This window comes from Apteryx rowi, unplaced genomic scaffold, assembly GCF_003343035.1.
Source record: "Apteryx rowi isolate R43461 unplaced genomic scaffold, aptRow1 scaffold_53, whole genome shotgun sequence".
Taxonomy (NCBI): Eukaryota; Metazoa; Chordata; class Aves; order Apterygiformes; family Apterygidae; genus Apteryx; species Apteryx rowi.
The window spans coordinates 1,801,782-1,827,943 of NW_020450794.1; the positions used below are offsets into that span (position 1 = coordinate 1,801,782).

Consider the following 26,162-nt stretch of genomic DNA (forward strand, 5'->3'; position numbering starts at 1 on the left):
CCCCATTTAATAATTCCATTGCTTTAAATATGGGAGGCAAGGCTCGCACAATGACAACAATCCCAGTAGGAAATCTACTTGTATTCCATGGGGATTTGCTTGCTAGACCTGGAGTTAACCATGCAAATATGGATCATTAAGTTCACTTAGCCAAACATTCAAAAATATCTATGGCACCTTAATTTGACTTCCCCTTGATTTACAGTGCAGTCCTTAGTTACACATTCTCATTATTTTGTTTTTCACAGGACCATGGCCTCTTTCAGTTGAATAAGAAGTACTTTTTTGCCCCTTCACATTCAATGTGTAGTCCTAAGCCTTATTTAAGGCATCCAACCCAGTTTCTACATTGAGTATAGTATTAGGAACCTCTACTGGGTATTTGCTCTAATGTTATGTGAGTAGGATCTCAAGAAAATCAATGGATCCACGGAGGAAGATTCAGCGCACCTAAACTAGGAATTTAACGCCTTTTTGGTGATCACATAGCAAATCCAGACAGAAGACCGTGAGCGTTCTCCTATGCCCTTTAGATGTTTGTGGCACCTGTATCAGTGGCGCACTTCCCAGACATTGCTGACAAACTACAAAGATGAGCATGGCATATCAAACAGAGCTGATCTCCGCAACCCTGCTGTAATGCAGGGATAACAAAGTATCTTACAAGTTTAAGAACAAGATGACAAGGTTAAAACAAGAGCTCCAGTAGTTTTGAGTGCTTGGCATGTGTGCCTAACCTCCAATTTTGCAGAGCCCTTATTGTATATAAAAGGAGAAAAGCTCCAAATTACTTAAGCTACATTCATGAACAATTAGCATTTCTGCAAATCCATATCAGGCAACTCCTGCTGGGCACAAGTGGCACAAATGACCTCCAGCAAAAATCCCTGCCATGGCCAGCGACTTCAAGCCAGGAGAGAATCACTACTTCACTGGGACTTCTTTGTAGTTTGCACATAAAGCCATCTTTTTCTCTTAAGCTAAATGAAGTGGGGGCCCTGCAGAGAAGAGCTTCACTACACTATGCTGATTCAAGCACAGAATAAATTTGTGCAGGGCATTGGACAAGAACCTGGTGAAGACAGTACGGTAAATAAGTAAAGATTGTCACATGCAGATGCATGACAGCACATAAGGTCGTGCAGTTCCAAAACACAGCAGCTGAGCTTAGTTTTTGACAATGTGATTTTACACCTACAGTGCAGATTTGTAATGTGCTTTCTTATTTAAAAATTACTTTAAAAAAAGGTCTTCTAACATCTGGACTTGTATCAATGACAGTATATGCATTGGGAGCTGGATGCATAAATCCTTAGGTCTCAACAACTCCAGCTCTCTACAAAAAATAACTGATAGCAGTATCAGGCTGTTGTGATACATGCAACTTATACGCACTCAATGGGTTTGACACATTTTCTCTACAGTATAGTAATACCGAGACTTGGGTCTCTGAAGCTTAGTTACAGATTTTGGAGAAAAGCAGCCAGTGGGCACAGTCTGTGCACCTGCAATCTATCCAGGCTTTATCTTCTCTTCAAATGCCCTGCTTCTCATGCCTTGCGTCCACCTTTACTCTATCACCAGCTCTTTCTATAGCTATCCAGCTACCTACGCTCCAGGTCCTGCTCCATCTTCTTATCTGCCCTATGCAGAGATTTCTCCGAGTCTTGTCTTTTATTTTCTTTCAGCTCCTCCTCACCCTGTTTTTAGGGCTCTGGATTTGAATGAACCAGTTTCTCCCTTTCTCCTTTCACGTTCCAGGTTCACCTAAGGAACATGAAGGAACAGATACTAGATTATGAAAACTTCTCTGGTTCTGTAGCAGACACTCCTAGAGGGTGCTATGCAACTATTAGATGCCGTATGCTTTTATAAGTTATATTCAACTGAACTTTGAGTGTATTGTAATTTGCAGTTATCCTGTATTTTCAGAATGCTCTGAAATTTGAAAGATAATGATCTCTACAGATAAGGAGGTACAGGACTGGCACAAAATAGGTCCACTTAGAGGTTAGGGACTGGGCCAAAGCTGATCCACCTTGCACATACCAAGAGAAGTCTTTCACATTGTGTGAAGGCTTCTAGATAGGCCAGCTGGAATGCAGTAGTCCTAGTCAAACAACCACCAAAAAAACCCACACAGTAATTTCATTACTTGGTAAAATTATGTACAACAGTCCTGTGTGATGAAGGGTTAACTTCAGCACATTTTATAAATTCAGTACATACTGCACTTGAGGGCTTCTATATATGCTATTTGTAAGCTTTATTTTGGGATCTCAAAACGAATCTGTCAAGCTAACGATATTCTGAGGAGGTCTTAAAGGAGTTTCAAGTGCTACAGGAAGTACAGCACTTACAACACCTGCAGCAGGTGGTAATGCTCCCTGTAAGTCAGTACTGAACCACTGAGTGTCAGAGTGCAGTCTTTTGGATAACACAAGCAGAGTCCAGCTCTTTTAGCCGTTATTCAGGGTCCTGCAGCACTCTTCACAGCGGGAACCTTGGACGTTGTTTTATGGCCGCATTCCAGCTCTGACAGTTGCATCCTAACTAAGAGCCCTTTGCAGCTTCTGTTGGATGTGCACATAAGCACCTCAACCATTAAATGACACTGTCTCTCAAGTGAACGTGATACACATTGACATGTCTGATGACAGTGCATAGCAACATGTATGTGCAGAAAGTATCAGTTACTATCCTGCCCATAAACCTACTGGCAAGATTAAATTAGATAGGAGATGGTGTGTCAATCAGAACAGCACAGAAAGACATCCCTAAGTAGCCAGACCTGTTGGACAAAACCTGCTGCGTAAGAACAAAGCTGCCTTTACAAGACAGGAGAGAGGCAGAAGAGCCCGTCTGTCCATCCCACAATTGACGAGAATTGTGGCATCAGCCACAATAGAAATCTCCTTTTCCCCCCCACCACTTCTCTGCCCTCCCCCGTGTACGCTGAGCCATGAGTACTGCACTTGGAGACTTGGAAGACAAATGGGCAGCTGCCTCTAGAGGCAATTGTGAGGAGACTAAAGATCAACTTGCAGCTGGCACTTCCACCCCCACCTCTCCTCACTACTTTAGTCCACTTGCTGCCAGACAAGGATCATGAGTCAGCTCCCGAACATATTCTCCTTGAAACAATGGCTACAGCTCTCTGTGGCGACTATACCACTATTCTGCCTCCGAGGGACACACTACAGCTCTGAAAACAAAAGGACTGATTTTCACCTACAGCAGCCTACTACCAGAACTGAATGACGTATAAGCTGCATGGGAAAATATTACGCTAAACCTGTGAGATTACTGAAGCTAATTTTGAGGTGAAACAGGCATGAAGACAGTGCTGTAATGAAAAGTTTGCAGAAGAAGCAAATGTAAGTTTTGGAGGGATATATGGTAAAGCAGATGGCTTTTGCATAAGTCCTTTCAACTACAAAAGGGTGTGGTTTTATACCACAGCACTGTATGCTGCAGCACTAATCAGAAAGCAAAGAAAGCAGTTTAGGCTTTACAGGCTAACTTTATCACAACAGTGGGAGCTGCTCTTTAAATTCTGAATAGCCACCGCTCACTGAAACTCCTGTGTTCACCAAGATGGAACAACAGCACTAATCTCGAGCATATTTCAAGAGGATCGCTTAGGACAACATTTCACCTTATCAGCTAAAGATACTGAACTCAAACTCTAACTTTGCTGACCCAAGTGCTGACAGACTACAAAGAATTCAAAGAAGAGGTAAAGAATGCATTGGAAATTTGTCAGAACTAGGTCTTACCTGATGAACTGGCGGTGACTACTGAACACTTAAGTAGCTGTGCACACAGTTAAGGTTAGACATGGAGAGTCTACGCTCATGCAAAGCACCCTGAAGAAACATCAGCACTCGGAGCATGCCTTACCTGCAGACAGTCTACTCTGCACACAGTCCACCCATATCCTCTGAAGAGATGTTGCTGGAAGAGCTACAGTGCAAACTAACATACTAGGAAATTTAAGTGTATGTTACATTAACATTTTTAGTTCTAACTGGGAAGTAGGCAAAACCAGTTATCCTTTCTCACTTCAACCTGATTTTTTTTTTTTAAACAGTTCAGTATTGCCAATTACTTTGAAGAAGCCACTAACTCAAAATACCAATGTGTCTTGAGCCATAGGGCCCTACAACCCAGAAGGCAAGCCAGAGGCAGAAATAAAAGACTACATCATAACACATTCAAAGAGACGGGACAACTGAAGAGAAGTCTGGCTCCTCCTTGTGCAGGACCCAGATAGCTGTGTTTTGTGGGACTGTGCAACATAAATCAGAAGGTTCTGCTGTTAATACAGTGCATCAGTTTTACTGTCAACAGTAACAAGACTTACATATACATTCTCTATAAAAAGATAGCAGACTATATGCATATATATATATCTTTTAAATTATTTTATTTTGTGTAAGCTAAAAGGAAATTTACACACTTAAATCTCAAAAGACCTTGGGCATGCACATTGACCTTTTTAGAGGTTCTTCTACATAGCTCTCTTTTTTCCATAGGAATTTCCCCAAACATTTACAACCCATAGTTTTTACTGTATATACAGCCTAAAACCATAGCAATCTATGATTATGTCATTTTACACTGTGCAAAATCAAACATAGGAATAGTGGTACAACAAAACAAAAATTAACAGGTAAATTTCATTGTAAGACATTCATATAGTTTTGGTCCTTCTTTCCCAAATCAAATTGATTGAATGCAGACAACCTTCTAACGACCCCAGAAATCAAGTGTTTAGACAGTGATCCATAACCGGAACGAGAGGTTACTGACAACATACCTTTCAAAAGGCTATATTGTGACAGAGCCATACTGTTGAAGTTTAAGAACATAAAAACTGATCAGCCAACCCACCAACTGGAGGGGGAGGGAAGGGAAGGAGGAGGAGAAGGAAAAAAAGAAAAACACACCTTAAGGTAGCTAGAACAGAAAAGAAATTATTGGGTTTTAAAGAAACAACTGAAAATCCACAAAGGAACAATGTAACCTTTTGGTTTTTTCAGCAACAAGTGTTTTAATATATGCAAGAAAGAAAGAAAGATGCTCAATGCAATCTGAAAACCTTTAAAGGGGACTTCACAGACCGTGAAGATTGAAGTTTTCATTATGTGTTTCTAGGATTTTTTTTTTTTTTTTTAACTTTTTAAAGTTTTGTAAGAAGGACACCACCAGTGTATTTCACAAAGACATAAATGTATACACCCCAGCACAACAAAAAGAATAGATCTTCAAAAAGATTCACCCCCAATTATTTACATTTTTCTCTAATATAAATTTAGGACTCCAGTATGTAAATAAATATACATTACTATGTATACCTTTCTAGTGCTGCTTACCAACAAATCATCTGAACTTGAATTTTATTAAAGCAAGATTGCTTTTTATGACCCACAGAGGGAAGAAAAAAATCAATAGAAAATGTCCAATTCACATCACTTTAGTCTACCTTTTCTTGGCAGCTTGTTGAAGGTGTTAATGTGGCTGGGAACATCAACACCTTGGCATGCATGAAAGTTAAGTCAGGAAGGCTAGAAATCACCTTGGCAGCCTCTTCACTAAGATGTTCTTCCTTTTTAGGCTTCCTGTTGAGAAGAAAAGAAAAAAAGTGCATTAATCCAGTACCTGATTTCCTTTGGATCACTGAAAGAATCACTGATGGAAGCAAGGTTCTGCGAGTTTGTCTCCCATTGGCAGGCACTTCTGTGTAAGCTATTTGAAGCTACTCAAATGTTATAGTACCTACCTGCCTACCCACAAAATGTTAACACGGAAAATCAGCAAACTGTTCCTGAATATTGTTGCTATGAGGGAAAAATGATTTCCTACTCGTTTTTTTTTTTTTTTTTTTTTGCCCGTTCCAATGTACCTTTCTGAGACTACTCACTTGAAGAGGGTAAAACAACAGAAGTATTAGTTCTAAAATACTCAAGACCTTTATAGTCTTTCAATATAGCATGGAACACCTTGAAAGGACATTAAGAAGTGCCTAATTTAATACCTTTAAAATAAAAGGGAAGGTACCTGCATTGTATTTCTGCCACAACCTTACTTAGATTACACACCATACTGCTCTACACCATGATCCACAAACCCTTTTTTCCCCCAGGTCTCATCATCAGCAAAAAGTGGCTCACAACTTGTAGATGTTTGCTTGGAAGTGCAGTAGTATGTGGGGCCAAAACGAAACACTCACCAGTTTGGGAATCACTGTTTACTTTTCCTTTTGCACCCTTTACAGCAATTACTGAACACAAATGAATAAAGATGTCTGAATCCCATGTCCCTTGGTTTGCACTACTACGCAAGAAACTCATATTTCTTAAATAAAATGAAGTCTGGCACAGGCTGTTACGAAAGACCAAACACCCATACTTTTCATGCTCATAGCTTATCTTGAAGAACACTGGCTATTACTAGGAAAACTGAATATTCCACCAATTATTCCAGTTCCAAAAAGGCATTTACTACCCTCTGCAATGACATTAGAAATTCTAGCTAAATAAGCTCCCCCTTCTTTGGGGCAAAAAGCAGAGACAAAAGGCTTCAAACACATAAACTACCTCATTCTAGAACATTTCAGAAATTTCCTATTTTTTGTCTTAGTTACAGGCTTTAAATTGAGCTCATGACAGGGCAATCACCACACTGATCATGTACAGCAGCATGTACTCATGTCTTTTTGTCAGCACCCACCAGGATTGCTCTCTTAGCTGACCAGAAATCAGGAAAAAGCAAGGGGCTATGTGTTTTGCTTCAGCAGCAGTCTCAGAATTTCCTGGCTAGGGGGAAAGAAAGAAAGAAAGAGAGGAGAAGAAAAAAAAACAAGAAAACCTACAACCCGGATTCAAACTCATCCTTGACATCACCGATCATCGTGTTGACACTGAACTATCGCTTTTGTTTGCTACTTGGAATCTCCACTTGATGAAAGATCTCTAGATGAGGCAGTCTAGATACTAAATCTGACCTTCCTTCATGAGAATAGCAGTATTTTCTTTTCGCTGCTGCAGTGGAATTTCATGAGCCACTGACTAGGCAGATTACCAAATTCTGGAGGATAAACAAAGCTGTGTGCTGGATTTACTGAAGAAAGAAGCAGAGAGCCAATATGTGCCTCCTTGCCTAACAACTTCACAGGCAGCTCTGTTTGCACTCGAAGAGGACTATCTCTGAGCTGTTGAAATGCGGTTGTCACCCACCACTCTGTTATCAGTATCTGGTGCCACTATTAGTAATCGCTTACCACAAGCCTCTTAAAGGTACAAACTCCTGGCGATCAAGGACTTGCAGGCACAGCTAACAAAGGAGCGTTTGACAGAGGAAGCCAAAGGAAGAGGGCTGATTCGGAGATCTGCATTAAAAGGAGTTCCTGCAATTGTCACCAGGCACCAAGATGGAGCTCACACACTCCTTGCTATTTATACGCCTCTTCCTCCTCTGCTCAACTGTGTCATGCTAAGGAACGGCACTGCTGGGGCCCAGAGACAGCGCTGCATTTCGTTCAGTGGGCGTACAGAGGACCTTTATCACAGGATGATGCTCCGGCTCTTGCTGTACTAGCTAGCGTCTGCAACACCACCGCAGAATGTGCACGCCAGTGAGCACAGTCAGATGCTCCCTTCCTAGCTTGGAGGCCCTGTCCAATAATCTATCTACTTAATGTGCTCTGTAAAAAGTATCTGATGGAGAAAAGGCTAATATGCTTATAGAGCAAAAATTATTTAGCTGTGACCAAGCTACAGCTATGGATACAACCATTTGGTAATGAGGCTCAAAACTTTTTGAAATCATCCCAGCACAAAGGGGAATGGGACTGGCTAATGTCTCCATTCCTCTATGGAGAGGCACAGGTTCCTCCAGAAGAAATAAAACTGGACGCTGCATGTGTTCTTCCTGGATAACAGAGCAGTCAGCACCTTTGGTAGCAAATATCGCCAAGCCAACCCTAAAGAATTGCTCACTAGTCTCTAAACTTAAAAGACAAAGTGTTATCATCGCTCCAAGCTGTTTTTACCCTTGAGACCTACCAAATTGCCTAACAACTGTGTGTGGAGATGAGGACCATTTTGATGGAAGCAAGAGAAATAACCATATGAGCCGCATTAATTCCAGTCACCAATTTCACTAAAGATGTTCCCACAGTCAAGAGCTTCTCTTGCTAAACCCTGGTCCATGGGGGGCCATTGCAGAGCTTCTCCTGCTCATGCAGTCTTAATTTCTAGCTACCTTGGCTCACAGAACTGACACTCAAATGAGCAGACTGTGAGTGGCAGCTGTACTACTTTTACCTGCTTTGGAAATATACCTTTAATTTCTAAAGCGTGCAAGGACCTGGTCCTGGCTCAAAACAGGGTCCTGCCTCCTTCAGGTTTTGGAACTGCCTCCTGCAGAACACTTTGCCCCATTCATCACTTCTCTTACGCTATGCTACATTCCCTCCCAAGGCACTCCAGACAGAGGGAATATCTTTCCCAGAACAGTTATGCCAATCCCTCTACCTGTTGGCATGAACTTTCCTTTTTAAAGGTACGTGTACGCCAAGCTGCAAGAAATAGCCAGACTGACAGGCAGGAAAGTTGCTGGGAGAAAATTTAGCAAGAAATATGGAATGCCTCAATACCCAACTGTTCTGGTTTACATTCCAACCTTTTCCTGCAGCACTCAATCTTTCAGGACTTCAGTGATATCCTATGTTTGCAAAGAGTTTTGTGGACAGTACCAAAAAAACCCAGGCTCTAAAAGCAATGAGTTATTATAGATATGCACTTCAAAAAAAAAAAAAAAAAAAAAAAATTTCACTCCGCAATTAAGAGTTAGCCTGCTCCATCCAACACTGCCCACAAGGAATATTTACAGTTTAAATCAGGTTTTCAGCCATTTCTTGGAAATGTATCAGCGCTCTGCTTTCCTTCAAAGAGACAGCAGATAAACTTTGATCTCTGCCAATTCTACGGAATTAGGCAAGACTGCAGAATCTCAAGTGGAGCGCTGTACTGGATCGCTGACCTTAACCTTTACTGCTACCTTTAAGGTTTCATACCCAAGCTGGGAAATTTGATCAATTTTCTTCCCCTCCTCTCCCAACATTTGCTTTCCAGCTGCCAGTTAGCAGTTTGTGAGCAAAAGATGGAGCTAGTTCAAACAAATAGGACTCTTCATATGGCCTCCCACCGCTGAGCAATGACATTTTCATTTGAAACTCCACCCTCAAGGATCCTGAGTTCAGATGAGTTACAGACAAATAAAGTCTTAATGCAATTGAAGTTGCTATCAGAGTGGTGTGAAGCCACTGGCTACATCGTGCCCTGATCAGTTGTCAGGGATGGCTAATAATCTGCATTTCCAGGCTGGCGCATGAATGCCATCTTTGATGAGTTGGCTGTATCCAGCCACTTCTATTTTAAAGGCTCCAGTTCATTACAAAAGAATAAAAAGAAAAAATGTAATTGTGTTTACAAAAAAAAAAAAGCTAACACACTGCAGAGTATTTGGCATACTGCTGAGGCCCCCTCATATCTCTGAAGTTTTCTACCTTGAAAAATGGAAAAACAGACTGTTCCCCCCCCACCCAGAGAGCATGAAATGGGAAAAGAGAAAAAAAAATTGGAATTTTTAAAATTCAGAGTTAACAGAAAACTTCCAAAATTTACTTAACACTGAAAACGGCTGCTTTAAAACGGCTAGGCTATGTGTATCTGAACTCAACAATTAAGGTCTAAGGTCCCCAGCCTCTCCCTACAGCCTGCTATATTCCTATAGCACAGGAACTAGAACAACTTCGTATCACTATTCAATCGGCTCAAGATTGGGAGAAGAACTTTGGTGCCAGAAAAAACAAAAATACAGGAAAACGAGGGTGAACATTCTTTTGAGCAAAGCAGACTCCTTTGCTCATTTGTAGATAAAACACAAGCTAAGACTTCTCAAAGGTCTGCCAGGTAAGCAGGTACAAATCTATGAATGGACGTGAAGAAAATAATAAATATATATTTGGATTTTGTATGGCCTGCTGTGAATTTGCGGTTACTTTTTAATTAGACATAGAATATATTAAAAAAATTTCAACTGTAACTATGTTTTTTAAGTAATGAAAGTCAAACTTTCTCACTAGTGCATTTTCAGAAAGAGTGTAAAGCTTCAGGCACCCTATGGATAGCAAAATAGCCAAGCAAAAGCCAAGAAATCAAATCTGCATTGAGGTGTGGAGTTCCCTCTACTGGTTCTCATTTGAAATTTCATGGCCTGTTAATCGTTCTTTTATTCAGTATTAACTCTGAAGTTTCGCACTGCAGGAAAACTAGCCAGATAGTTTTCCCAAAGAAAGAACATGTTTTGAAAGAGCTCTTGTGAATTCTAGTTTTAGCTATTTTGAGAAAGCCTAGCATCCCCAGTCATCACAAATCACCACATACTCTGCAATTCTCTTCAACCATGCCTCTTTTTAAAGTGCTTTGCTCCATAGAAACACATCTGTTTAGTTTTAGAGGGTTGAATAAATTCCTCAGAGTGCGAATATGTTACTGTTCATTATCTGAAAAGTAACTATATTTATAAACATCTATAAAATAGGCAGGCAATTCCTCAACAATGGAACATTCTACTGTGTCACTCTGATTCTTTAATGGGCCCAGCCATTAATTACGTGCTAAGACAGTCGGGGATCCTACTGCTAAAACATACAAATTCAAAAAATAAACCCAAAAGAATACAAGCTTATAAACGGAGAGAGTCTTCTGGCCTCATTAAACAGGCATTTGACATCTGAAGCCTGTATATACACTCTACCTACAGAAAAAAATGCATCTAGAAGAACTTCACATGAGATCCATGAAGCAGAAAGGACACCCTAAACCAACTACAGAAACTCCATGTTTATTCCTTATGAAATGGCTTGTAATGACAAAAAAGTGAACCTCACGTTTCACTGAAGTCTTGCCAGGCACCAGAACTACATGCAAAGGGACAAACGTTGCTTTTTAGAAGTCAGAGTTTACTATTTTACTTGTGGAACTTTCCATATCTATAAATTAAGTAAAGGAAATTAAAAGGGTCTTCTGTCAAAGTCCTAGGAGCTTGAACTACATTCAGTTTAGTTCAGTTTATCCTTCCATTCTCAGAAACCAGTTTTAGGGGGTTTTTTTGTTTTGTTTTTTTTCTTCAGAAGGTCTCTTCCAATTCAGCCCTTGGCTCTAGCTTTTAAGCTTGCATCCTGCTGCCTTTTTTCTGTCACCTCACAAACTGTTTCCCAGTTTATTTTAGAGTTTGGTGTTAATTTGAAATAGGAACTACAGTACTGTGAATTTCATATTTGCAACTTTCATTTACATCTTAAACGTAAACCTTTTCTTCATCCAAGAACTTGTGACCCAAAATGGCACACCCATTCCCTCCTCACATTTTGAGCCATCCTTAGTGTTAAAAGCAAGCAACAAACATTCTTTACCTTGTGGATGTGCTTGCCTTCTCCACGGTGGACATGAGTCTTGCAAATGCATCTGTCACTCTGTTGCTCGTATTGGAAGTTTCCAGTTTTGAGGTTGTCAATTCATACAACTCTGGATCCACACCTTAGAGTACAAAATGATAATCAGCAATGGTTGGAGGCAAGTATATCCATAATTAGCCACAGACCAACTTGCTACAGACTCTGTTTTCTGTAAACATCTGAATCGTTTAAAATTTCAAGATACGTGAAAACAACATGATGGGACATGTCTGTTTCTAAAACAAAGTCCTCTCCCCACCCTTTTCACAGGAGCTTTTATAGCTGCACCTCAAAAAAACCACACACACTGGATTAAGATTGGCATACAAGGTCTCAGCCTAAGAGTAAATATTTAAAAAATTTGGTTACACCTGTAAGAATGTCAGCTGTGTAAAACTGATTGTTTTGATTAGTTTCGACTCAACTGTTTCTACTAAAGAAAGCTGCATGTTAAGAGTGACCGGCTCTTTAATGAGAAATTATACACTATATTGGCATGCATTTTAATGAGTTTAATATCTTGCTTTGTATAAGCAGTTGGCTTAAAAGTTTCTTCAAAGTGAGGAAAAACAGTGTTTATAATACATACAAGTGGAATGGCATTAAAAGTTACATAATATTTAAAATGCTACCAAAACTTTTGGTCTGTGCTCCCTTTTCATCTTTCAGATATTTATAGAGCACCAAATATCTGGATGTTTCAGCCTTGATTTCTTAGTTTCAGATATCTTAGGTCAGATACTGAATTCTGACATCATTTAATTTGCAAATGAATTTCAAATTTTAGCAGCAGAGATCATTCTGAAAACAATGCAAACAATGGAACTTCATCAAGAAAATCACAGATACGGGTGAAATTCTGCCTGTTTAAGATCAAGCACTGTATCTCAGTAGGAAGTTCATTAGCTCTAGAATCTCCAGGCATTATCTCTATTTTTTTTAGTCTCTAGAAATTAGAATTATTAAAACATATCAGGAGGAAAGACTTAAAATACATCTTGTTCCTCTGAAGCATTTTAAATTGCTGATGTTCCTCTAGTTACAATTTCAGCTATGTTTCATGGATTTAAGTGAAGTTCACGTATACTTCAATCACAATTACAGATATTTTTCAAAAAGAGTGTAAAATTTTAGTACCCAAAGATTACAGCAGCATCTTGTTTTACAGACTCCTGCATTCTAAACAAGGTAACATTGATGTGAGCGGGTTTGGACAACACAGAAGCATTTCATACTACAGCAGAACAAACGCTGCAAATACCTGGACACGACAGTACCATGTAGCTACCTAATATAAAAAGAAATACTTATAACCTGATGTGTTGATGACTTTACCCAGTCTACCTGCTTGGTTCAAGACATTTTTAGATGTATTCCATACCAAGAAGTTACCAAATCAGAAAAATCCCTGTGCCTATCATCCTTCCTTGTCCCTCTTGTAATTCGATACTGTGTATGCAAACAGATGAGGTTAATAATCCTCATGAGTGCTTTGCACCAACTCTTTCCAAGCAGCATCTTGACCATTCATCATCGCTGCACAAGTTAAATGCTCCTTCAGTGTTAGGAAACTAAGCCAATCAAAAAGTGAAATTAAGAAAATAGTCTGGTTAAGCTGCAGAGGGAAAAAAAAATTGCTTTGTTTAATAGAGGTTCGCTGGAAAATAATCAGCTCTCTTTTTAGCCCACACTTTTAGTCCGGATTCACAAAATTAAGTTGCATCCAGTTTCATGCACCACATAGAAAGATGTACTGTACTGAGACCAGTATACCGTGTTTTTTTTTTAGTATTGTCAGATGTTTACAGAACTTGGAAATAGGAAAAAGCCCAACTATTCCATAGAATATCCACTTTCAAACAGGGAGAGGAAGACTTGAAGTAATACACTTTGACTTGCAGAAGCCTGTGAAATCCCATTAAGGTACAAATTGTAAAAATAATTGAAACAAGGAATCCTTTGACATGCAACTCTGCAACAAACATAAAATGCAACCTTATAAGTTACATCATTTAGATATTCACATTTAAGGTCCTGAATTCATTTTCACTGGAATGTGATTTATGTCACTGCTCAATTTACAGATCTGTTAGAGATACCCTTTAACTCAGCTACATTTATGCTAAATTATCAACACAAAAAAAAACCCAACACGCTAAGTCTGTCGGAACATACGGGAACTGAGCCACTCCCTGTTAATGACTTAGAATGAAATGTTTTATTAAAAGTTATTTTGGATCAGACTGTGAAGAATACAGTATAGGTCTAGAACAAGTAAAACTAAGGTCTTCAGAGAAAGAACAAACTTTTACTACTGATAAAGTTTCTTCTTGAAGCCAAAAGTTCTAATAATTTGTCTTTCAATTACAGTAATTAAAAAGCTCACTTTGTTTTTATTAGAGTTGCATATTCTCCATTTTATTGAAATGATCAGAGAATAGCTAAGGAAAGCACTGCAAAACCTTAATGAGATATTTGAGGAAAGTTAGCCAAACAAACCCCACACAAAGCTCCTAAACACACACACACAAACACACGAGCTGCAAGCCAAGGAACAAATGACTTTCCCAGAAACAAGTCAGGAAGAAAGAAAAGCAAAAACTGAAAACATAAAAACAGGCAGTATACGGCATACCAGAGAAGGTGGTTATACCTGTACTTGACAAAACAAAAAAAGTGCAATGAAAGGAAAAGAGAGCATCTCTTAAGCAATCACTTCAAGTGTGCACAGCAGCAGGATACAAGAATGCACCCGACTGTATGAGCAGTAGCAGGATACAGGTACTGGGTACTGATGATTTGCTACTATTTTGATAAACTCGCACACTTCTAAAAGGGTTTTATAAGCCATCTGTAAGGCTCAAGCATCCTGACTTTGCCACCTACCACTTTTCACGGCAAACCTGCGATCTTTCACCTGACAATGACGTTTCTCAAGGGGGGAACAAAAGTACATTTGGAATGCAATGCTATAAAGTTGCCTTTAATGATCAGATTCCAAAATTAAAAAGCATTTTTTAAAAACTAAAATACAATAAATAAGAAACCAGTTTTTTAAAGAGATTCCCCCCCCCCAAATTAAAATCACAAAGAGGAGAAGAACCTTCCTGTTAGGGAAGTGAATGTCATTGCTTCCCAATTGTACTCGGGCATTGTACTGAAAAGATATTTATCTACTTAACCTATGCATCGGGATTAATCCCCGAGATATTCCCTGAAATTCCTGCAGAAATTTATTCAGAGTGTAGGTTTTCACAAGCTCACACAAAATATGCAAAGCATGTCAAAACCGTATGATAAATGAATTCAATTACTTTCATATTTTATTGAAAGGAGAAAGTGGTATTTTCATCTCCTTTTCAAGAGTAAATTGCAGATAAAGAGCTTTAGTTTTAAAATTAACATACATAAACTTCTAATGCCGCACAAACATGCAACTATCCTTGTTTTCCGTTATGAATGTTGTTAAAACACTTTTTTCACTGTTATCACTAACATGAGCAGTTTCACAACAAAAAGAATTACAGCTCCCTTGTAGCAGCACATACCAGCTGGGTTGTGATACGTTAACCCCATAGCTTTATACTCGCACACAACTTCCAAATAACATAACTGTCTCTAAATTATAGAATTATTAAATAAAAGCAGGAACAATCCTTGTTTTTTGGAATAGTTACCTCTACATTTTCCAATTATTCTCAAGTACTTAGAAACATTAACTTTTAAAATTTCTCATTTGAAACAAGTGTTTTAACATCTTATTTGCAAGAGCGTAAGAGCCATTCATTCAACACGTGACAATACAGAGCTGACAGTACCTTTTAAATACTTCGCACTTGATACAAAACATCAGAAAACAGAACACAGATTAAAAGAAAAAGGCAGCAGAAAGACATTTTAGGAAACAATGTAAAATTTCTCCTTGTTTATAGGAAAGTCAAGTGATGTGCTCATGCTTTTAGTAAGTTGTTATAATATTACAGTTGTGGTTTTAACACTCTGCTGACCTGGGATTGTGGTGGTGCTGCTAGAGCTACTGTCATCCACGGGCCCAAAGAAATCAAGGTTCAGAAGAGTGGAACCTCCACTAGCTTGAAATTCAGTGACCGTGTTGGTAGGCAGCCATATAGAAGGTAAGCCAAGGGAGGGGTTTATGTGTAAAAAGGGGTAAGACACACACTTGAACATGCAAGTTATAATTAGTACTCAGTACACAATTTAAAAATTGACATGAAAACAATGCTTACAGTATTAGTTTGTACCTTCTAAAATGTTAACAACTTAATTCAATGCACACTTCCTCATGTACAATGCAGCAAGGAAATCAACACTAGTAACTTTAAAATAGAAATATTTATTTCAATCTAAAAATGAAAGAGAACCAGCAAGACCCAGAGAGAAAGATGTGACCAGTTAAAGGGAAACAATATATAGGTCAGTTGGTAATTAGACTACAATGGGCTTTTTCTCCCCTCCTTGAAACTGAAAGTCATTCTTTCACCAGGAAGACTTAGCAGGTCCCCAAACAGCGAAGAACCAAAAAACTAACAAGTTTCATTTATCAGCTTTAAGTGCTGCCTTACCATTATCTTAAAACAATGTAAACACATGGTAACAAATGCCACTATTACATCCAGTTCCGCACTGGTAAGTTATACTGTTCCCCTTTAGTACTAAAACAGAAATCAAACCAAGATACATTTGAAAGAAGTTGTTTGTTAAAAAAAAGCACGATGATTTGACTGAAGTAATAAGACACCAGACAACAGCGAAAGGGTCCATCCAGGCTTTCCTTCAGCACCATGATATCGCTATCCACATTGTCCAGTCTACCTGTTCTGAACAACACTGCGAAGCAACACCAACGGAGTAAGAGATTCAGTTTATTTTAGCCTGCTTTTGAGCCACTGAATTAACTGTTGTTAGCAGGCTCCTCTTACAGGTGTCACTGTCTTCACACGTTTCTAGTCTGCCAATCAAATGAATTTTCAAAACTTGTTTTATTTCCTTTGCATAAGCTTACATTTCTGAGACTGGAGGTGGTGGCAAAACTCACTTCTCTATTAAAATAGACACGGGTGAAGATCTTTTATGCGGTAACTATATACACTTATAGATACAAATAAGCCGTAGCCACCTCTTTGATCTAATATATTAGCTATAATTAGCTTTGAGTTAAGCAAAAGTGGTAACAGATGAAGTCACAATTTTGAAATATAAAATATCTGTAAATCTGAAAACTTTCAGGTCAAGAAGTGTATCTTTTGCAAACAGTTTTTGGTTAAAATATTGTGCTTTGAAGTAGCCACTATACACAAGTTTGTCATTCAAAGGGTGTCTAAAGAGATAGTTCATGGGTGAAAAATACTTTTAAGAAGTAAAACTTGTCAATCTAAAATGCTCATTTATTCAGAGTTTCATTATGATCCGCAGTTGTATATAATGAAGTGTTAATATTGCAGCGGTGTGTCATTAGCATATGGCAGGAATCTAAAAATAATACTTAGTATTTTTAAGACCACATAATACTTCACATAGGGGCACAGTTAATCAGAAAGAAAGCCTGAATTTCCAAAGTTAGGAGTAAGAAATAATTTTTTATATATTATATATATGTGTGCGTATATATTTAAAAAAAATAATCAGCAGAGAGATGTTTGTCTGAACTTTGTAGCTTTCTTATCTCTAGCTCTGGTGCTAGAGGCTCTACGGAGAGACGTACCATCTAAAGGGTTAGTAAGGCCACTGCTACTCCAGTCAAACTGGACAGGTGGTAGAGATTCCTAGAGTTGAAAAGTCAGAAATCAGATTTTATAGTCAGTTCAGGTTACAACAATGTAAAGCAGTTCAAACAACAGATTCTTTAGTGCCGAAATACTAAAAAAGACAACTGAATGAGCAACCCCCAAGCCTTTAGGAGGTGAATATTTTCATAATATGTGCTAAAGATTCAAAGCAGATTTGTTCTACTAAATGAAGTCTCATTAAATTCCAAACAGTACATATTAGGTAACTTCTAACTTAAGCAAAAATTGCAAATTAACTAAATCATACGAATTGGATTAAAAAAAAACAAAAAACATTAAGACAGTTGAAAGTTAAGCTAGTATTTCTTTCATGGACAATGAGACATTTTGCATAAGAAGTTGTGTATACACAATTTGGAGGCCAATTTTAGAACAGGGTTATTAGTGAAAATTGTCTCCATATCCATGCTTTGACCTGATTATATACAGAAGCAGTTATTTACCACAAAAGAGCCCATAATTCTTTTTCTTTCTTTTTTAAGAGACATAACCCCTACAGGTGAGGGCCAAACTATTAAACAAACTTGTCTAAGAAAATCCTTCAACTTATTATCCTTTAATGATTAACTCATTTCAATATATAAACAAACCACTGGTAAAATGAACAAAATGAGCATGAAAACATTGACTCCTTGTGGGAGCCCATCCTTGCCTTTTCATTTCCTCTTGTTCAGCCTTTTGCACACACACACACACACACACACACATAAATCAAGCAACAGGGACCATGTTTTACAAGGAATATATGTTCAGGTATAGAGCAGCTTGCAAGTGCTGTCCTCCTGTATTCTCAGGACACAAACCAATCGGACAGCATCAAAAATATATGGAATAAGTAGATCTTCCTACTTCAGTCCATTTCATTTCTGTTCTCTCCCCAGTGAAGTCAGTTGTCAAGAAGCACTGGGAAAGGACGTGCCTTCGGCTTCAAGTTTGATAAAACTAGCAGAACAGTCACACTCATTATGGAAAAACAGCAACCAAAACTCTCTGCAAGATTACTGAAAACCCATCACTCTAGCTGTCAGGCTTTCAGTGGCTGAGCTATACATCTTGTTTTTGTAGCAAGCCAGGCTATTGAGTTTACTTTTAAAAGTCACAGCTATCAAGCACTGAAAAAATATGCAGATTCATGAATCAAGACTGCAGGAATCTGTGTTACCTGTTTGTACGGTTAAGCTAACTGTAAAAGGCTTTTGCTAGGTGATAGATGTTTATAGAAAGAAAAATAAAGGGAGCTGGAGGTTTCTGTATTTACTTATAGTAAAAGCCTTGCCTAGAGAAATCTTTCCTATCTAATGAGCTGGAAATATTTCTGTTACTGAGGAGTATAACTACAACAGTATTCACTCTATGGGCTTAAGGAGTTGATGCTACATTTTTCATTTTGTTTTGGTAATGAAATTACTGGCACTCAAATGACTTGCACATAATAATAATGTTACTAGTGGGGAAGCTATACTTGATGAAGCAATGGTCACTATGATCAGGAGGATGTTTAGAGTTTGTCATACCTAAAATATATTAACGTTAAAAGGAGCTTTCACAAAGAAAAGGAGGCTAGTCTGATAATTTAGTAGTTTTCTACGATGAGCAAAATGAGCTCGAAGTCAAACTATCTTCCCACCTATCCTCAGTTACTGAGGAAAGAACCCACAACATTTTTGTCTCAGCAGATTTTTGAGTTAGAACTGATGAGTGTGACAGAGTTGCATGGAAAAGGTGGTACCAATGACTGGCCAAGATTTTCCCTTTCATCACTACTTGATTCTCCAATTTACCAAGGAGAGGGCAAAGGATGTGTTCAATTCCTCCTAAAATGGGGAAAATAAAAATAACTCCAAATCAGTAAATATACTCTTCCACTCTGTAGGACGAGGTCATCCTGCTGACTTCAAACACTAGAAATTGCAAAAAAGGAGGTGGCAAGAAATTCTGACCTGCTCTATACAGGATGTTGGCAAGCTCCGGCCTTTACAAAAGCAGACAAAATGAAAGGAGGGGGCAGAGATGAAACCCAATTAAACAGAAAGGAAGAGTCTTCTGGTTCTAGTGACCTTGGCCCTAACAGAGCTACGACATTCAAACACAGCCTTGAATCTCAGACAATGGAAACATGCACTGCATACGGGAATGTAACATTTTGTCTTTCAGAGATTGCAAGGCTGTTAGGATACTGCATTTACAACTACTATTTTAATAACAGGTTTTAAGGAAAAGTGCTCTATCTAGAAGAATATTGAGAATCAGAACAAACCTCTCACTCCTCCCTCCATCTTAGATTATAGGACATGGTACAGAAACGAAGAAAGCATATTTAGCTGTCAGGGTACTACTCAGAATGCTAAGGAAGTGAGAAAAAGGGAACTAAAATGCCTGCCGATTCTCCTGCATCATATTTCACTTTCTGACACAAGTGAGAGATGTTTTCACACAATAATTTTAGAATGCTATTATGTAAGAGCTCCTTTAATCCAAAAGACTAAAATGTAGAAGTTCGTCTCCATGCCAATAATTACCCAGGAAAACGAAATCAAGCAAAAAAGAAAAAAAAGGAAGTATTTCGCTTCTTAAGGCTGGGGGGACAAAAAAAAAGAAAGGCTTGCAATTCAAATATATTACCAATATATATTGGTTCCACAAATGAGCACTCTAAGCATGACTTTTGAAAAAGGCTTACACAGAAGCAATTCATACATTTCATTGTGTGCACCAGTTGGCCAGATTACAAGAGTTCTGAAATGCATTTTTTTCAGACACCACCTTTAAGCTACCTTATCACATTTGCCAGAATAATAAGTTCCGTAATATTTCTTACCTGTAATTCTTTCTCTCTTACTGTCAAGAAAGCAACATATATTCTTGGATCTTTCTCACATGTAAAACTGGAGAGCAATTCCACGATGGAGCCTTTGGCTGGTTGCCAATAATACGGTAGTTTGCATCTGTCATTGTTAGACGTCCTGATGGCCCCTTATGTAATTAAAATTGTTTTTAAAAACCCTCACCCCATGAGGTTTAATTAAGGTTCAGTCCATAACAGCCAGAAAATATAAGATACATATTCTACCATTACCTGATCTCTAGTTCAGGGGCTTACATGCACGTGGAAGTGCTGTAATAGGCACCTGCAGAAAAAAATTACTGGTATTTTTCTTCTGGGAAGGTCTGGGTCACTGTAGACCTCTATTCCAATATTACACTTACTAGGCAAAACAAAGCAGAGAAGAAAACCCAAAGTTATTCTATATACTGGGACAAAGTTGACAGTAGGATCTATCAAAGAAAGATAGTCCTGAACATAGAGAAGGTGCTTTGAAACAACACTAAAAGAGCAGAAGGATATCTAGGTAACTTTTTACAACAAAACCAAAGAGCAGAGGGTATATACGTTAAAACTACCTTAACCAGAGGACAGTATTAAATCAAGAGAAGTCAGTCAACATTAACTCCAAACAGCAACTTTTTTGACAAGCACTAGACTGCATTTTAATTGCACTGCCTGAAAACTTGGTCATGGACTAGAAGCCCAGTGTACTAGATGCTGTGAAACAGAAGAAGAGGGCACCCGACTCAGGGGTCTCTCAGTCAAAGGGTCGCCTGTTTGAGCAGTCATTCTCTCTCATACCGAATATGCCTTGGTAGGGCCTTGTACTTCAGACCTGCGAAGTCTTCTGGGCACCATTCTCTTAGACAAAGGAAACAGCATTCAGAAGATGATTTTATATTCTGTTTACTGCCTTACAGTTAAAAGCACAGAGGACCAGCGAAACAACCCCCCTGCCCCACACCACCTTCAAGTATAAAACAGAATGAGTCTACAAAAACCACCGTTACACTAACAGCTACTGTGATAGATCAGTCAGTAACTTAACTTTCTTGAGAGGAAAAATCATTATTTCTGAAAAACACAAAACCTTGTGCTTGCAGCTTAAGTGGCCCATATAGAGATTTGTCCACTGTATTTCCATAGGCTGATTAATGCAATGAGATCCTTAGCAAGAAACAAGATCCCCCAAAAATTCAGAGTTTATATAACAGCTAGGAGAAATCACTGCAGATAACTTGCTTCCTTTTCCTTATTTTTTTGATTTCTATTACTCTCTATTTTAAATTTCTGTATGTCATCTTCCTTTCCCCTACAACCAAGAAACTGAGAAGTCATTTCTGAGTTTCTACAAACACTTTTCCAATTCTGACTTTTGCATCATCACAATTTCTTACTTCCAAAATCTCATTCTATCAGCAGGAAGTCACACACACAGACACTGACTGTGCAAACAAGTCCCATAAACATCAGGCTTTCAACAAAGGAGAACTCTTCTCCTCCCTTAAGCAAAGCATAGGGATCTCTGAACCAGGATCTATCCTTCCAATAAAAAACCCCCCAATATTCTGAAATCTCTGAATACAAGAATGACCCATCTTCTTCATCGGAAAATGGAGGAATTCAGAAGTTCTACCCAGTTAATGCCTAACTACTTAGCTAAGCTTGAAGATACATACAGTTGTACCTAAAGCTACCTGTGTTTAGAATAAGAAGTTTCAGGGTCCACTAAAATTGCCTATATTTCCACTTCATAATTATCAATAGCATAGTTCCTAACAAAATGTTTACCGAAGTTTGAGCGCATCTTCTCAATACCACCACAGCCTGGACTATTCCCAAGAGGCAGTGTGCCGAATGTGACCTGAAAACTGGATTCTCCCAAAAGCAAACAGAAGCCACAAAGCAGAACAGAAGATATCAACATCAAAGAAACAAGGTCTCTGAGGTGGACATTTGCTGACTGTCCATGCCCATAAGCTTTCCAAATTCCAATTTCCAAATACTTAACTGTAGCCGTGCCTCCTAGCATTCTCACTAGCTAGAATTTAACACCTCTCTTTCCCCAAAACTTATTTTGGTACTTGTATTTTTGGAAAAAATAATCTAAGGCAGGCAGCCAGCAGCACAGATTGATAGCACGGAAGCTTTTCATATGAACAACTACTGAACTGAGATAGCCTTGTCAGACCAGTAAACTGGGGAAAAGTTTATCAAACTCTGACAAATAACATGATATTCTGTCAAAGGGGTACGCAGAAGTATAAAATATTCTTAGTTAGAGGAAAAAAAGTAAAAGGTTTGATAAGTAGAGGTTCTTACTTTCAGCAGTCAGCATAAGGACTGCCAGGCAACTGAGAAAATGGCACATGTCAGAGATGCTAGTTTAGGCTCTCGCAGCTCTCTACACTACAGGGTTTGATCTCCGTTTCCCCTTCTGTAAAAGAAGGGATCCTGAATTCTGCGTGAAGCCAGTAAAATTTTCCAACTCTGCACAAATATAGAAGCTGCATAAGTGATTTCATCAGCTCAGACTGGTTGCAATGATTATCATTATCTTTTCCAATATCCAGTTCAGCTGCTCAGTTCCACTGTAGGATTTGTGAGAAGCAGAATGGGAAATATCACTAAAGATGTACATTACCACAAAAAGTTAAAATTCTGACCAAACTGACATAGTTAGCGCTATTCCACAGCACTGATGATGGAAAAAAATTTCTCCTCTGGTACAAGCCTGTCACTGTTACAGCTCTGCATTATGGCGGAGCAAAATGCTCAGGGAGATCACTAAGCTCAGAAAAACCTGGCCTTACGGTGAGGTATGGCACCAGGATAATTCATTCTGGAATGCCTTCATTCAGCAGCCACAAGTGTAACAAGTACCTGGAGATGCCGGGCAGACTGAAAAAGGCCTGCGCAAAGGAGGGACACAGCAGAATCTCTTCCTCCAAATATATGCTGAGTACCATTGTGGTGGCATGCTGAAAATTAAATGTCTAAGCATATCCCACTAACTAGTGGCCAACTAGGCGCATTTTAACCCATATGCCATTTATGTGGTCTTCTATTATCAGAATATCAGAAAACACAGAACTCAATTCAAAAGCTTGACCCTAAACTCCTCTGAACTCATTTTGTATCACACCTATTTAGACAGCGAAGCTACCCAAGCAACTCCGAGCTGTTCAGTGGATACTCATTCAAGAAAACACCTTGACATAAACGGCCAGCAGAACTCAGGCAATCAAAAAGGCAGGCACCTACGCTTGTAGGGATTGTACCCAGAACCTCTTTCCAGACAGCTGGGCTGCTTTCTATGCCGCTCAGAGAGAAAGCAAAGGGAAAAACGGAAAAGAGCACAACTCTATATACATAAATGATCATCTAGAAAAACAGGTGCAGTCCAACAAGTAGAATGGCTTCCTATGATAAATTTTAGGGGGGAAAAAAAAAGATGGAAGAACCTTAATCAGGGGAAGGACAACTGAAGTTACATTTCGAAGTTGTGGAAGCAAGCCCACTCGCAGGCCAATGGTTTTTAAAGCAACTTGCTTTAGAGCAATAGAGATCATCAGGACTCTTAACAAATGCTGGTCTCCCTGCTGTTCACCAACTGCTACAGTCTTAGCATGGGGATTCCCTTCCAGTCACACATGAAGAATAGATCCAAGAGCAGGGATTCAATCTGACAGAACGAACGCCCATCCTTTGCATACAGGTGCCTTTGAATATACCACCTATATCTTTAAAATATGAAGGAAGAGGCAAGTCATCCCGTTTTCTCTCATTCTTTCTTTTTCCCTCTTTCTTTCTATTTTTTACCTGGAACTGGTCAGGTGTACATGTGTTCATCTCTGGTGATACAGGAGGTGTCTGTCCTATCGAAGCTATTTTTTCTGCTGCAGATAGGGGTTTCAGAGGCTCCTTGGTAGGCTCTAACATACCCTAAAAAAATAAAAATCATACACACGCACACACACATATATATATATACACCAAGAACTGCAGACACCAGAAAAGAGAAGACACAGTCCTAGGTAGTACAATTCTCAACCAGGGGCTTGGGGGTAATCATACCTCCCTAGGATACGTTCAGTGAGAGGGGCAGAGGGACATGGGGAGTTGGGGGGAAAAAATAGAATTAAAGATCTCTTCTGGTTCCTTAGGCTTTCATGAAGCTTTAGAAACATTTTAGTGCCAGTAACGGAAACCCAAGCTCTTAGCTGGAGCTTGCTTTCAACTTTCAAGAACGTAACTTAAGCCGGAGGAAATAGTTACTTGATAAGGTGACATTTTCCCCTCCCAATTGTGTGCAGACTGTTGCAGAAGTATCAAGTGGCCCATCAGAAAGGTACAAGTGCATTCACTCCATTTCTACAATTAGGTAATTCAGAAGAAGCAAGTCAAATTAACAGTTTGTAGAATGATACCAAGAACTGTAACCATTGCCATGGAAATAAATGCATTAAAAAGCATTAAGACAACTAATAAAGCCATGTTTTTAGCTTTAAACAGTTTGTTTAAAATTTAACAGTATTATCAAAGATGTCTGAAATCTCTGATATTCCTGCATAAAAGCGAGGGTGGAAAAAAAAAAATACATAGATAGATAGAAAAAAGTCTGCACTGAGACATGCAATGCTGAGACACTGAACAACGAGGTATGACCAAAGAAAACCCCCGAACAAAACCACTGGATTTGTTACCAGCATATTTTAAAGTAATTTCAGGAAATTAGTCACCAAGATTAGCTGTTCCACAGTCAAACATTTCTACGACATGCTACGAAGCTTGGAATTTCACCAAGTAAATCAGTTCTTTTGGACAAGAGGAGAAACATATGAAGCAGCGTAGCAAGCTCCTAACATCACCTCTATCCAGCTTATTGTGTACACAAGCATTTAGGAAGTGATTGATCAGCAACTGCAATCTGTTTAGGAAAAAAAAAACCTGCACACATTGTGTACAGTATAGACTTGCTCCCAAATACATGTTACGGGAAAAAAAAGCTAGCAATTGCTAAGAAATGTTTTATCTCTGTGTTTATCAGAATACCATGCTTATACCCAAAGAACTGCATGAGCTGACCTTGATATCAGAAAACAACTGCTTTAGAAATTGACTCTAAAAGTCACTCTAAAAAAATTAGCCTAGAGATTAAATCAATTTAAAACATACTAAAGAAAACTGTAGTCTTTCTGATTTGTAATCTTTTAATTTTTTAATTTAATTTGTGAATGACCATATTAAAAAAAAAAACCCTCAAACAACAAAAAACAGGTTTCCAGAAACAGAACATATCTGTTTTGCTCAGACTAGCAAAAATGGCAAATCTTATCTTTTGAATGTTTTTACTACTACAGGCATTGTGCAGAGACCAAAATGCTAAACAGGAATCAGTAAATATGGACTTAAGTGAAAACAGTTGATCTCACCACGTTAGGTTACTTGGGTTTCCTTCACAGCCTGCAGAAGTCTAAATTACACTTGCTATTTTTAATTAGTACTTGGGGCAAGTGAACAATACTGTCCATACCCCTTTTCTTGTAGGCATGAATAGCCTACTACAGTAAAATAGTTTTTATTGGATGGGGGGCAAGAAGAGGTGGAGCAGGCAGAAACCCTGCAGAACTTTTGTTCCTGTGTGAACATATACATGGATATGGCGCACACAGCCATATATCTGTTGGTCCTTTATAGACTGATATGCCAAAAACACTGCAAAACATTACCATGCTTCTCTCTTGATCTAGGAATATTGAGATACAAGCAACAATTAATAAACAGTCTATCAGAGAAACAGTTGCATAAAGTTTGAGAGCGCTGAGAAAACTCCCCACACACTTTCCATGAAAATCCGTAAATGTCTAGCAGGGATTTTCTTCAACCTTCCTTTGAAACATCTGCTTTTAATGTCAGGCCTTCCCACAGCTGCTGATGTGGACTGACGTCCCGATTCATTTTGATATTCCATTGGCATTTTTGACAACTATTTAATCTT

At 38.7% G+C, this 26,162-nt stretch overlaps 1 protein-coding gene across 4 annotated transcripts in view; it reads right to left on the bottom strand.

The window, feature by feature from the left end:
- Positions 1-4,410: 4,410 nt before the first annotated feature.
- Positions 4,411-26,162, bottom strand: part of AFTPH (aftiphilin) — a 44,701-nt gene continuing 22,949 nt past the window's right edge. The window contains exons 5-9 of one of the 4 annotated variants that reach the window (XM_026080636.1): positions 23,984-24,106; positions 17,250-17,310; positions 15,535-15,618; positions 11,486-11,609; positions 4,411-5,624 (exon numbers count right to left, since the gene is read on the bottom strand). In XM_026080636.1, coding sequence (XP_025936421.1) covers positions 5,480-5,624; positions 11,486-11,609; positions 15,535-15,618; positions 17,250-17,310; positions 23,984-24,106 — 537 coding nt within the window. In that variant the 3' untranslated portion in view covers positions 4,411-5,479. Of the gene's footprint in view, positions 5,625-11,485; positions 11,610-15,534; positions 15,707-17,249; positions 17,311-20,152; positions 20,308-23,983; positions 24,107-26,162 lie in introns of those variants that run through there. The other 3 variants (XM_026080637.1, XM_026080638.1, XM_026080639.1) reach the window with 3 other exon arrangements.